The sequence below is a fragment of the Trachemys scripta genome, chromosome 18 (genome assembly GCF_013100865.1).
Source record: "Trachemys scripta elegans isolate TJP31775 chromosome 18, CAS_Tse_1.0, whole genome shotgun sequence".
NCBI lineage: Eukaryota > Metazoa > Chordata > Testudines > Emydidae > Trachemys > Trachemys scripta.
In genome coordinates this window covers 10,209,850-10,224,516 of record NC_048315.1, presented here as the reverse complement: position 1 = coordinate 10,224,516, position 14,667 = coordinate 10,209,850, and the positions used below count along the sequence as shown (strand labels likewise).

At 49.3% G+C, this 14,667-nt stretch overlaps 1 protein-coding gene across 1 annotated transcript in view; it reads left to right on the top strand.

The window, feature by feature from the left end:
- Nucleotides 1–13,488, top strand: part of CCDC92B (coiled-coil domain containing 92B) — a 54,308-nt gene extending 40,820 nt beyond the window's left edge. Inside the window, exon 5 of the mRNA XM_034752186.1 lies at nucleotides 12,276–13,488. Coding sequence (XP_034608077.1) covers nucleotides 12,276–13,030 — 755 coding nt within the window. The 3' untranslated portion in view covers nucleotides 13,031–13,488. The remainder of the gene's footprint in view (nucleotides 1–12,275) is intronic.
- Nucleotides 13,489–14,667: the final 1,179 nt, after the last annotated feature.

Below are 14,667 nucleotides of genomic sequence, written 5' to 3'. Positions count from 1 at the left end.
CAGCAAGTCAGCCCTGGTGTGTCAGAGTGCCACTGGCTTTGGCAGTCGGCAGCGGCACTCGCCCTGCCTCCTGGCCAAAGGCGAGGTGCCAGCGTAGGGCAGAGCTCTGGGCGTGGACTGGAGCAGGAATTATAAGGTGAATGGAATGCAGAGGGACCATCTGGGTGATGGGACTGGCTGAGTCCAAGGGCTTTAATATTCTTGCCATGCCCTGAGCTCACTGAGCGAAACTGCATCACCCACAAAACCCCCACACGCCTCCAGCTCTTTGTTCCCTTTCAGCCCATGACAGCAGTAACGGCCCTGTAAGAACCATGCCTTTTCCTGTGCATGGAGCCCAGGGCTGGGAGTCCTGGGAGCAGGATTCTGCTCCCAGTTTTGACCCGCTGGGTGACCTGGGGCAAATCATTTGACCTCCATCTATAAAATGGAGATAATGAAACTTGGCCCACGCTTGGGAAGCACTTTGAGACCTGTGGCTGTATTGTTACTCTCTGTTCTCAGAAAGGCAGGGACCCAGGGTGGATGCAGATTCAGGTATAGTCACCAGTGGCACCTAGTAGTGCTAAACTTAAGAGGTCTGCCACTTTCTCTGCCTCTTAGTGAGGAGCTACTCTGCTGGACTCCATTGTCCCACTCCCGTTCGTTGCTATTCGTTCCAACCCTCTACAGTGCCTGGGCAGTTCCAATCCCCCTGGGGTGCTTGCAGCTTGAGAAAAAGCAAATATGATGCAATATGGGGCTTTGAAGCTACCTACAATTCTCAGCGAATGAGAGCCCACAAAACTGAACAGAAGGCAGGCGGATGCTGGCTGACACACATGAGAGCTCGGGGCCTGATTCCTGAAGGGGACTGACTTCAATCAGGTGTTGGGTTTGCTCAGCACCTCTGGAAAACAGTACAGATGGCCATAAACATTAGGAAGTGCTGATATGCACATATGATAGGCTTTTGCAAGGTGCCGAGGGCTCTCAGCTCCCATCATCCTCAGTAGAGGGACTCCGTATCCAGGGAAATAAGGCAGGGCCACTATTCAGAGCTGGGCCCCGGGTGCAAAGTTTAGCTGCAGATCTGAACGTCCCCAAGTTTGCTGAGTGGAGGATGGGGATTCAGCGGGTTGGGTGCAAGTCCCACCTCCTGCTTTGTGTTTCCAGAATGCTAATGCTCCTTGTGCCTCTTAACTGCAGAATTTAAAGGCCTTTCATTGTCACCAGGACTGTTGCTCCTTGAAGTCATAAACCCAGCCCCTTTCCTCTCCTAAGCCCTTCTCCCAAGTTTCAGTCTCCCAGTGGGAGGAACAAAGCTGCTAAACCGAGCCAGCCACTCCCATCAGTAGCTGGCATTTGACTGTCAGCGCAATCCAGGCTAAACGGATTACACATGTCCTCGCTGCAAAGGAATACTGACGGAGCTCCCCTATCACACCCGAATGACTCCTTAATGCTCAAATACCTGACATGAGGCAGACAGGAGCAGTCAGACGGGGCTGCTGCCTCCACAGGATTCTTGGATGCAAATACAACAAAGAGTCTGGTGGCACCTTAAAGACTAACAGATTTATTTGGGCATAAGCTTTCGTGAGTAAAAACCTCACTTCTTTGGATGCAAATGTACATCGTCAGATCTGTTTTGCTGCCTGGTAGGTGCAATCGAGTGGCTGACTCACCGAGTGTGCCTGCATGGGGCACCTAATTTCCATGAGTACCACCCACACAGCTCTTCCTCGCAGCCAGCACTTCAACTGCTTGTGAGCAGCAAGATCCTGTTCACTATATTTATGGGGCAACAACCAAAATTAAGATGCCATCAAATAATTGCTCTTCAAATGCCATTTATGTAATAATTACCAGATGCAACGACCTCCGTTAATATCTCATTATAAAGCATTTTTCTCCACAGCAGACACTTAAGAGAGGAGGCCATAAAGCAAATCATAAAAGGTAGATATTGATTATAGACGATTTAAACAAGCCCATGCATATTTACCAGCACGGATTGAGAAGTAGTCCTTCGACAACTGGCCAGTTTCCCAAGAAAGTGGTTGCTTTCCAGGGCTTGCAATGAAATCAGCTAGGGATCAGGGAGGGTTTGCAGCTAAGAGGCGGGGCAGGTGGACACTCAGGCTTTGTCTCACATGTTTCCATGGTCCACACCTGCCAGGGAGGGGGAGTGGTTGGAGTCCTTGGCAGTACAGCTATTCTGGGCTGCAGGGCATCCGGCTATAAATTAGGTCACCTTTGCCTTCACTCCTCTTGGGCGGGACCTGCTAGGCCATGTACCATGAGAGGTGCAGCACAGAATCTAGCCTGAGGCCTTCCTGTGTCTCAGTTCCCCATCAGTAAAATGGGGGTAATCATAATTATTATTAATTATAAAGTACTATTATTTGTATTGTGGTAGCACCTAGGAGCTCCAGACATGGGCCAGGGCCCCATTTTGCTAGGCACAGTACAACCACGGAACAAAAAGATGGTCCCTTCCCCCAAAGAGCTGTCCTTCCTTTCTCCCACCCTTTGTCTATCTTGTCTATTATTTAGACCAGTTGTCACCAACCAGTCAATCGCGATCTCTGGTGGTGCAGTGGGGCTGAGCGCTGCTCCTGCCTGCAAGCACCGCCCCTGCAGTTCCCATTGGCCAGGAACGGGGAGCTGTGGCCAACAGGAGCTGCGGGGGCAGTGCTTGCAGAGGGACAGTGCACAGAGCTATGTGCCCTCCCACTCCCTCCCTCAGGGGCTGCAGGGACCGCTGGCCCCTTCCGGGAGTGGCGTGGGGCTGGGGTAGGCAGGGAGCCTGCCTTAGCGGCAGCCACGCTGCACTGCCGACCGGGAGCTGCTGGAGGTAAGTGCTGCCCAGCGGAAGGCCGCACCCCAACCCCCAGCCCTGAGCCCCCTCCCGGAGACAGTACCCCATACCCCCTCCTGTATGCTGAACCCCTCTCCTGCACCCCAACCCCCAGCCCTGAGCCCCCTCCCGGAGACAGTACCCCATACCCCCTCTTGCACCCAGAACCCTCTCCTGCACCCCAAGCCCCAGCCCTGACACCCCTCCTGGAGCCAGCACCCTGTACCCCCCTCTTCTACCCCAACACTCTGCCCCAGCCTGGAGCCCCCTCCTCTACCCAAATCCCTCCCAGAGCTTGCACCCCTCATCCCCTCCTGCACCCCAATCCCTTGCCCCAGGCTCAGCCCAGAACCCCCTCCCACATTGCAAACCCCTCAGCCTCAGCCCAGAGCCAGCACCCCCCCCCGAACCCCAACCCCTACCTCAGCCCAGTGAAAGTGAGTGAGTGTGGGGGAGAGCAAGGGACGGAGAGAGGGGGGGGATGGAGTGAGCAGGGTAGGGCTTTGGGGAAGGGGCAGGGCCTCATGGAAGGGGTGTGGCCTTGGGGTAGGAGCAGGGAAGATCCTGGGTTGCCCTTAAATTCAAAAAGTTATCTTGGGCGTAAAAAGGTTGGAGACCACTGATTTGGACTGTAAGCTCTTTGGGGAATGACTGTCTCTCACTAAGTGTTTGTATTATGTGTATCTGGATGGAGATAGACAGACCCACCCACCAACCTACACCTCAGCATTGTTCCCCGCAGTATATTATCTAATGCTTTGCCCAGCCCAGTTTTAAATATCTCTAGCAAAGAGGCTTCCCCCAACTTACTTTTGAAGACTATTCCACAGGTTGATAGATTTTTTACTATTGGAGAAAGCATCACACTATTCAGCCTAAATGGTCCTCTCTTTCCCGTCACTCCTAGTCACCCTTCTTTGTGTCACCTTCTCCTTCATTGGAGTTTCTTTCCTTCGGATATTTGTGCATGGTGACCACCCTTAGATGTGCGCCTGTTTGTCATGCTTAGACAACAGACTGAAAGCCATCCAGATCTAAAGAAAGGAACCAGCAGGCCTTATCTCGCCTAGGCTAAAAGGTGGTAACAATTTTGATTGCCTCTGACCTGAGTGGCTTCCCTGGGCCAACCCCTTGAAGCAGTGAGAAGGCAATGACCATGAGAAATATGTCAGTGAGAGTTTTGACCTCTGGTAGGCCAGGTCAAAGGGTAGGCACCTCTGAACCTCCAGGTTGGGGGGGTTGAGCTATAACCCAACAACCTATCCTTGTAAAGAAGTTAAGTTATAGAAACCCAAAGGTAGCCATTCCGGCAAACAGTGTGGTAGACAGAGATGGTAGAGACTGGTTCAAGCCTTACATGATGCCTGACAGTGTAGGAAGCCATCCGATTCAGACCCACCAGGAGACTTGAACTGATGATGTAGATACAAAGACCAGATCGAATGGTGCTAGCTAAGGATCACTCCCCACATATTCTGTATCCTATTACAAAGTACCTGTGTTAGCAAGTTCCCCTTTCAACAGAAGCCCATTCTAGAAAACAAAGTCAAATCTCCCTGAATAAACCCCGCGGTATGTGACCATTTGCAAAGGCCAGCTGCAGTATTGCTGAGCAAGGAAAACGTCTCCGGGCTCCGTAATGAGTTATTACCGTGCCTATAAAAAACTTCATACAGGCTGTTTTTCTCTGTCAGGTATGGGACAATTCTATGTGGCCGTGTGCCTCAGGCAGACCTGCTCTGTCTCAGGATCGTACATTGTATTGATGCCGAGTTTGCAGTTAGGGAGAGAAAGTGAAGGTCAGGCAAGCTACTTCTTGTTTCTTTTCCTTTTCATTTCAGCTTTCCGAAATTGTGACTTCCGTAAGCATGGCTAGAGCCTTTTGCAGCAGATATAACACTGAACGTTGGACCTGTTGGGGCCACAAAAACACACACGTGCACTGCTGGGTGCGAACAATGTGTCCACAATTGCTGCATGTACAAGCGCTGCTGAGTTCCGCCCCAGAAGTGGCTGCTTTTAAGTGGCAGATGGTTGCTCTCTTTATATAGAGTTGGCAAAATTCGTTCCCTTGGTTGCTCTATGATTTGAAAGCAGAACCCCGGTGGCAGAAAGTTTGCCTAGATGTGGGGAGAGGCACAGTAGCACAGGCTGCATGCCCTACCACCCCCCTCCATGGCCTAGAAACAATCAGAAAAACCTACAAAATGGGCAAACCAGACAGGGAGCAGGCGGGGTCTGAACACCTAGGAGATGCACTGATTTAGCACACCTTCCGGGAAGCCACCACTGGCAGGGGTCATACAGAGCAACTTTCCCCTGCACTGATGCAGCTGCCCCTGGTGAGAAAGGAGGTGAATACTGTACTACCAACACCCAGAGGGCTGAGTCCAGTCCTCAATCTGCACCTGGCTTTGGGATCTTGCTCCACCAAAGTTGCTTTAGGAATGGAGCTCAGGATAACGATTGTTGCTATTATTAGTGATGGTTCAAACTGTGCTTGTTTCATAGCTCCCACCGTGAATACAAGATAGCGTAGACAACTGCTAATTATCAAGTCTTCCCTTAATGGTGCCTCTGTCAAGCCGGGAACTAGTAAAAAGACTGTTTGGTGCTGTAAAGAAAACAGTCACATGATAATTCTGTCCAGGGCTGGCTGATGCACTGGGGGCTAATACACTCACCTTTTCCCTCTAGAGACCCTGGTTCAAATCCTGGTCAAACCCCATGTGAGAATAGGCGGGGCGTTCTAAACCACCATGTGATTCACAATCCCTGTTCAAGAGAGGCCTAGCATTGGAACAGTGGGGCCTTTTAGGTCAAGAGCAAGTAGGGTGACCAGATGTCCCAATTTTATAGGGACAGTCCCGATTTTTGGATCCTTTTCTTATATAGGCTCCTATTACCCCACCCCATCCCAATTTTTCACACTTGCTGTCTGGTCACCCTAAGAGCGCGTTACACTGGCAGAGCTGATGGGTGGAGGTTTGCCCAGCAACAGCTTGCACTTATGCCCGGCGTGAGTTAGTTTCATGAGCAACACATTCATAGAGGGGAAGAACAGAACATTTTAAGCTACGAGGCTTGATTGATATTTGGAATGGTGTGGCTACCTTACCATTTAGAGCATGAGTGATTGCTAGTATCTTAAATGAGCCTAAACTGAAACTGCAGCTCCGAATGCCCCAAAACACTGGGAGAGTTTGGATTATTTATTTAATGCTGTAATATTTCATGGTGCTGTACAGACGCACCATTTTCTACCTCATTTGCCATCTTGATTAGGGTCTCATTCCATTCAAGAGAGGAGCTCTTTTGACAACCTCTCCCTTAATCATTGTAATTCAGTTTTTCTCCCCGTGTCAGGTTCTCACCTGCCGTAAAAGTGCTAACATTTCTGAACTAACCAGAAGCAGCAATGACAGGATAACTCTCAAGACAGCTTGTTCTTAGGAACTTTTCCTCCCAGTTTTGTAGCATTAAGAGGTTCAGGTGAGCATATGCCTTTCAGGATATCAGTCCAAATCAAATCACAACTCTGATCCTTCCAGGTTCTACCCACAGTTAATACACTCATGTCTTTGAATCTCTCTTACCTTTCTTGTATTCTGAGATGATGCAAAGAGTAGAAGTAAGACCTTTTCCTAACAATGGACTTATGCCTACACAATAAAAATGGTCATACTTAGCACTTACGTCGTGTTTTACTTTTGCAAAGGAAAGACGATCCTGTGGCTAGGTGGGTGTCAAAGGAACTGAGATATATTCTTGGTTCCACCACAAACTTCCTGATGACCTTGGGCAATCGCTTCATCTCTCTGTCCCTCAGCTTCCTCATCTGTAAAGTAGCGATAATTTCCCTGCCTCAGTGGGATGCTGTGAGGCATCATTCATTAATGTTTTAAAACCCTCTGAGATCACCAGGCAGAAGGGATTATAGAAATGTAAAATATTATCCAAATTGCTTTACAGACATTAACTAATGAAGCCTCATCACCACACTTCTGTGAGCTGGCTGAGTAAGTGTCGTGGTATAATCATGGCATACACACAGAGCAATTAGATAAAAACATACAATACTCTTGCTGGAAGGTTGCAACATAATGCTACTTTATTTCTTAAAATCCAGAAATTTAGCACACAAAAACTAAAAGCAGAGAGAGAGAGAAAGCAGGCTGCTCCCTAAGGCAGCGCAGCATAACTCACCTCACCTTGCTCTAGGCTGCCTCTCTGCAGACTGACTGCTGTGCTGAGGAGCCAGATCACACACTTCCCTACAGAGCCCTCTAGCCTGCAAGCAGGACCAGGAATAGCTTTTAATTTTACCAGTTTTCAATACACCACATGTCATTGTCCCCACCTATGGGGGTAGGAAAATGAAACACAAGAGAAGACAAGGGGATGTGGCTATAGCCACAAAAGGGGCCAGATCTATCTATCATAGCAGTTCTCAAAGTGTGGGTTGGGACCCCAAAGTGGGTCGTGACCCCGTTTTAATGGGGTTGCCAGGGCTGGCATTAGACTTGCTGGAGCCAAAGCCCAAGGCCCACCACCTGGGGCTGAAGCCAGAGCCCCACTGCTTGGGACCAAAGCCCGAGGACTTCAGCCCTGGGTGGCGGGGCTCAGGTTACAGGTCCCTCGCCTCGGGCTTGGGCTTGGGCTTTGACTCCCCCACCCAGGCAGCGGGGCTTGGGCGGGCTCAGGCTTCGTGTCGTTTTTGTTGTCAGAAGGGGGCCACGGTACAATGAAATTTGAGAACGGCTGATTATCCTATTGAGTACTGTGGGCCTGGCACTGAGCCCTGCTGAGTCTGCTAGACCACACGCTTCACAGACTTTCCCATTATGCTTGTAAAGCCAGGCTCCGTTTTTTGGGCAGCTCCGACATGACTCAGAGAAGGCCGGGCAGAGAAGCCGTCAGTCATCGGGACGAAGTGTGGGAAGGGAATATTGGGGTGGGAGCCGCTGAGAAGCTGGCTGCTACATCCAGTATCTCTGTTTTAAAAGTCTTGTCAGCACTTCCAGGCTCCGGCAGTCAGTTGCTGACAGGAACCGAAAGAAGGCAAACAGGCTACGCATTATTAACCAGGGGTGACTGTGCAGTGAGCAAACAGGCACAGAGAGAAACGCTGACTACACGCGGAACACACGGTGCTCGGCAGATGCTTGTCATGCTGAGGGATCCAGTCGCTTCAGGGCGGGTTCTTCTGTTCGGTGGTTGTAGTGCACCATAGCAGGGATCAGACCTTGACTGGACGGGACACTAGGGGAGAGACTCTGAAGGAGAATGGGCTAGTTGATTAAATCTCTGCATGCCACAGTGGCTATTTACTTTGATCTTTCATCGGAAAACAGACAAGGGAGAGTCTGTTGAGTGTTTGTGTGGTGGGTGCGCAGCTCCATGGCTGTTCTCACCACCCTTAATAAAGATATTGTGCAATGACTTGACTGTGCCTAATGCGAGGGTGGGGGCAAAGGAGAGTGGGGGACACCTCCCAACAGTCCCGGATTTGTGGGACCGTCCTGCTTTGACCCCCACACCCTACGCCCCGGGCGAAGTAGAACATTCCCCCCATTCGGTGGTACCCAGGTTCTGCACGGTGCATACCATAGGCAGGGGCAGAGCTAGGGAGGGGAGCTCAGAGATGGGGACAGATGCTACCCCCGGGGCAGGCTGGTCTGGAAAGCAGGGGCTAAGCCTGATGTGGACTCGGGGGCCAGCAGCTGCAGTGGGGATGGCTTGACAGGGATGTGCGGTGCCCAACGGCGTTCCCCGTTAGCCACTTGAAATGCTGGAGGATATGGTGAAGGGCTGTGTCTGCTTCCTTCGCAGAGCGATCTCAGGCTAGGTCACAGAATACCAGCTCTGCGGGGGGGGAAGCCAGGTGGCAGTAAAAGGGATTTAACGGAGCAAAGCCAGCAAAATGAATAACAGACGGCCAAGGCAGGGTGAAGCCGGGGTCAGAAGGATACAGAGGTGGATTAAAGGCATGTGAGTGCTAAGAACTGGGGCATGGCACGGCTAGGTGACTTGCCGCTATTGCAGCCAGCAAGAGACCCAGGTCTCCATAGTCTCAGTCCACTGCTCTGACTATTGGACAATCTTCTCTTCCAAAGCTACGGCTCCGTAGGGGTCCAGACTCACCAAAACTTTCTCCGTTCCCCTCTCCGGGGCAGACTCTTCCTCCCAGCCTAGCATCCCCTGGATGGACTCGTTCCCCCACCCCGAGTGTTTGACCAGCCTCTCACACAGAGCTGCCGGCCCACCAGAGCCAGCCTGATACGTTTTTGGAGGAAGTGAGAAAAGCACCTCGGGCCCTAGGTGGGGACATCAGTTTCTTAGACCTCTCTTGCCATTCCCCTCCCCAGGAGGCTGCCGCTGCTCCTCTTACCCCTGCCACGTGCTTTCCTATTTATTTTATTGCCTCCACTGCTGCGTTAGCCACTTAGCTACCATGGGAGCACAGCCCTCCCCGCTCCCTCGGGCCAGGCCCGCAGGCTGTTCCAGCCAGCAGTGCACTGTACGTACTGATTTCTCACCCCCTCTTTAACCTAGGGACTGGATCCTAGTTATTATTTGTATTATGGTAGCACTTAGCGGCCCCAAGCAAACAGGTTTATTGTGCCAGGTGCTAGATAACACCTAGGAAAAGACAGACCTTGCCCTAAACGTCTTACAATCTAAAGAGGCAAGCCGGAGAAAAGGTGAGCCTGGGTCCAAGGGCATACAGCAGAGCCAAGGTCTCTGAAAGCCTAGTCCAATGCCTTTCCAGCAAACAGCCCATTTATGGAGCTGGATCATTTATACCGGGAAGCAGGGGATGGGAACCGAATCCTTCTATAGCCTCAAATGTAGTAAGCTGTAAAAGTAAGTTTATGCAGGACCTGCCTTATATCACAAGCCTGCCTTTCCCTTGCCCCACTCCGGTTTCGGAAATGGTATTCCTGGCTATTGCCTCATCATACAGGAGGATGGTAGGTTTGAGGCTGCATTTTCTTTTCTCTGCATGCTCTAGAGAACAAGCCACGCCCTCCTGGTAAATCTATTTGGCTTGAATCAATAAAGGAGCTGACATAGGTGTGGCAAATTCACTGGAAGGCGGCCAGAGTGGCTGTGAAATGGGTTTAGGAGTCAGATTTTGGGTGTGAACCTCAGAGCAGCATCTGCTTTGAGAACATCTGGATTCTACACTAATCTGGGGCTTTGCTGGAGTCCAGTTTGAGGGTGGAGGTGAGAAAGGAGAGACCTGGATTCTGCCTGGTGTTTCCCTGGAACTTGTCACAAGTGCAAAGTGCCAGTGACAAACCTGCAGAGCCAATGTCAAACCTGCAGAGAATTCTCCCTTTAGTGTTCACTGAGCTCAGCCCCGGAGCGGATGTTCACCCCCCGTCCCCCGCTTACACTTTGAAAAATGATACAGGGCCCTTCGTGTTGTGCCAAGAAAAAAAAAATCCTAGCGTTGGTAATTCAGTAGCAGCACTATTATTCAGCATTGCTAACCGCTTCCACGGCAAATGTTCACTGCTCAGATGGTACTGGGATATCAGGGCTCTGAGTTTGCAATGGGTGGGTTCATTTCTGCCTTCCATTGCACCCTTCCAACCCTCAGGAGCAAAAACTGGCTCATGATCTGTGTTTATATTCCATCGCTCTGCTCCCCCGCCCCTCCATCATTACTGTAACTGAGGGCGAGTTGAGACAAAGGAACATGATGTCATTACCGCTGCTAGAGATTGTGAACATGTCTGCGGCCTGACAACTGGCAGACACCATGAACATTTTTTAGCAACTGCTGCGTGTTGGTTCTTAGGGAGTTTTTATGACAAAGCTCTCTCTCCCTCTCTTCTTTAATATCCTGCCCTTGTTATGAATCTTGATCGGTGACAATCTGACTTCCTCTTCTTTGGCGTCAAAAGCTCCACATTCGCAGCTAGGCAACATCATCAACTTCACTGGACTCACTGGCCTAAAATGAGTGTAAGAGAACGGAGAGCCAGCCGGATACGTTGCAAGGGTGATGCTTAAAACAAAACGGAACAAAACTAAGACTGTTCCATGAGGGTCTGCCTGGGTGTTTAAAGCAGCCGTGTTCACCCAGGCTGGGATTTTCAGGGGAACCTAAGGGATTTAGGCACCAACATCCTATTTAGTGTTAGGTTTCTAGCTCCCTTAGACTCTCTTGAAAATCCCAGCCCCATTAATAAGAGGATACAGGGGGAATCTTCAGTTCCTTCATAGATAATGGGAAATACCATGAATACCAAAAAAAAAAAAAAAGGCAGCCCCAAAATAACAACTACCAAACAGCCTGTCAGTGAAAGGTTAATAGAACCATAGGGATTTCCATAGTGGATCAGACCAATGGTCCGGCTAGTCAGGGTGCCTCGTTTCTGACAGCGCCCAGAACCAGGTGCAGGAATCTCAGTAATGGACAATGATGGAATAACCTGCCCAGAGAGGAAGAGGCTTCCTAACATCAGCTAGTGGTTGGCTTGTGCCTTGAAGCATGAAGGTTTATAGTGACACGGAGAGCTGCTTTTCCAGCTCTCTCTGGGGACAAAGGACAAGTCCCCTCAGCAAAGCAAAAAAATGCACATTATTTCTGTACAGCCGAGGGTTTTGATATGGTTTTTTTTTCCTCCTTAGGTTCTCAGTCAATCATGCTCCTAGCTCCTCTGTAATACTGGATTAACATCCTCCATTCTCTCTAATCAGGTTGTGTAGTATCTGGAAAGAGGTCAATGGCACCTTCTAATAAGTTTAGCTGATTGTTTTGCAGTATTTTTTTCTCTCTTCTTCTCCTGACCCATAAACTCCATTGCAGGGCTCAGCTCCAAGGTCAGCGCTGAGAACACACAAGCGCAGGATTAAATTTTACAGCCAAAGAATAATGTCTCCCGTTCATAACATATCACTGTATTCAGCATATCAAGCGGACTTGCTTCATAAGATACCATCATCAGACTGAAGGTTCTGGCTTCAGATGTGTATGTGATACATTTAAGTGAGAACGGTAGAAGTGGAAAACGGATACTATGTTTGGGTCAAGATTACATTTAAATTAGGGGTGAGGGACATAGTCCTTGTTTCAAGGGACATGTTATTACTTTAGTGCCAGAGTTATCTATGTTACACACAAGTTTAGCATTCTCTTACTTTTATTGCTGAAAATTATTTACATATGGAATAAAGAATCATGAAACTGAGGTTTTAAAAGAGTCATTTGCACTAGGGGAATGGGACTCACAGCATTTCAATTTCCTGAATAATTTTTGTTGATGTCCCTCAATGTGGATGCAACCTACAGGAATTGTTGAAAGCCTCCATATATCCCCTGAGCTATCCTGTCCAATCCTTCCCCACCCTTCTAATTCATTTCACTGCAAACTAATGATGTCATTTTGAACACTGATTATTGTCTTGTTCTCCTTAGATGACATTGATCGGGAACTGGAGGAGAAGTGCAAGATCATGGAAGCCCAGTTGCATGAGAAGGAGAAGGATAATCTGGAGCTGAGGAAGGAGCTCAGACATAAGGAGACCCTGGTGTCCGCGCTGAGATGCAATCTCAGGAACAAGGAGAGGAAATTCCTTGAGGAGCTGAAGAGAAGAAGCCACCGGGTGACTATCCTTAACACGGAGGTGCAGAAGCAGACGGAGGCTGCTGCTTATCTCTCCTTCCAGCTGCATGCCACCAAACAGAAACTGCATGGCTCCCGGCAAGGTGGCAAGCCCCCGCCCGACAGGCCTCCGGACAAACCATTCCCCACGCAGCCTTCCAATGAGACAAGGCCCAAAAAGCGAATCCACAAGTCTCACGTTCGGAGGCTGGTGACCGACTGCTCCTATAGTAAGGGAGTCATCAAGGACTCCTTCCAGAGGGAGAGGATGAGCAGCTTCGAAGAGGCAGACCCCATGCCCGACCCAGCACTTTTTTTATACACTAAAAGGCACCACGCTCCCCATCGTCAGAAATTTGAGCCCAAAGCCCAGGCCCTTAACAGAACAGGGGCTGATCCGTGTGACAGTGCAGCTGGGGGCTCCAGCCTGCCGAGGCCCTCCTGTCTTCATTCCCAGGAGCAAGCAGAAGGTATGAGCACCAGGCCTTCAGCCAAACCCAAGCCCTGGAAGGGTGAGAAAGGCAAACAGCATGGATCCAACCCCAGGAATTCAAAAGGCTTGGAGTAAAAACAAAGAAAGCAGAACAGTGTGGCTGCTAAATGCAGAAAATGAGTTTGGCTATACCAAAAAAAGAGACTGCGGCCTACAAAGATTTCTTCCCCACCATCCCATCAAGAAGTAAAATACTGTTCAGTCTGGATTCCCTCAAGGAGCTAGAAACAATCTGGCTCGTCTAACATCTCCATTCAAGATGACCATAGAATGGCTGTCTTATCCCAAGGGATGGTGGGGCAGGGGAGCGGGAGGGCAAGCAGTGCTGAGGGCATTTTGAATGTTGTTCTGGAGTTGACTCCAAGAGAAGATGGGCACAGATGTGGAACGTGGAGAGAAGGTTTGAGCGTGGAGGGAACGGTTATTAACAATTGTCTAGAGCTTCCCTTTCGTAAAAATTAAGATTTCTGAGACTAAAATCTCTTACCGTTATTGTTGTCATTGTTCCTTCTAGATAAATTGTTCTTATTTTCATTGGCACTAGGTAGCGGTGGAGGGTGGCAGGGGTGGGGGTGGGGAATGGCAGAATTGCACATAAAGCCGTTCACTGATGGTGAACGTGGCAATTGGCAGGATGCGCCAAACTCCTCCTTGGTTCTAACTTCATGACATCACTGGAGTTGGGACAGGGATGAATTTGGCCCAAAATGTCTAATATAAGGTATTCCAGGTTCTGGAGAATGTCGGCAGTTGAATGACAATCGGTCAAGTTTGTCTAAGAGGGATTTTTAAATCATCTGCAGAAACAGCATGGCCAAGCCAATCGAGTCTGAAATAGTCACTCAACAATGCTGAAATTCATATTTTCACCCAAATTCCTCCTTTTTAATAATTATGCAAAACGGAATGGACAAGATTTTGAAACATGACCATTGATTTTGGGCACCTCCATTTTTGGGGTGCCCAGCATGAGCTATCTCAAAGGGGGTCTGATTTTTCAGAAGCTGATCTAAAAATCAGGCCCCTTTAAGTTATCGCTAGGTGGGCACCCAAAGTCAATAGTCATTTTTGATAACGTTGGCCAATACTTTTGTTTTGCATGTTATTACAGCAGGTTTTCTAAATGTGTCCTAGTTACTCCACATTCCAGGCAGAGTTCTCTAGTAATCAGTGTCTGTTACTACTCTGCTTAGACACCAGGATTTTGTTTTTAAGTTAAGTTACTAAGCATGCAATAGTTCCCCACTGAAGTCCTGCTCAGCAGACTAAGTAACCAACTTAGCAACGAGCTGCTTGAGGATGCGATCTCATACATCACAAACATGTTGTGGCAGAGTCAGCCACTCCTTTCTGCTGTGATACTGAAGGGGAGTTATAAGGAAACTACAAATCTGTCTTCTTTGGGGCTTGAGCCCCATCTTTCTAGATAGGTACTTGCATGGTCCTCTATACCATGGTATCTGAGCACCTTCCAGTTATTAATGGATTGTATCCTCACAACACCCCAGGGAGGCATGGAAGTGCTATTCTGATCCCCATTTAATAGATGGAAATCCCAGGCACAGGGTATATCAAGTGACTTATCCAAGTTCACCAAGGAAGTGTGAAGCTGAGTCAGAAAGGGAACCCAGGTCTTCTGAGTCCCAGCCTAGTGCCCTAACTACAAAATTACCCCCACCACACACACTAAGCCCATTAGCATTAATAGGAGC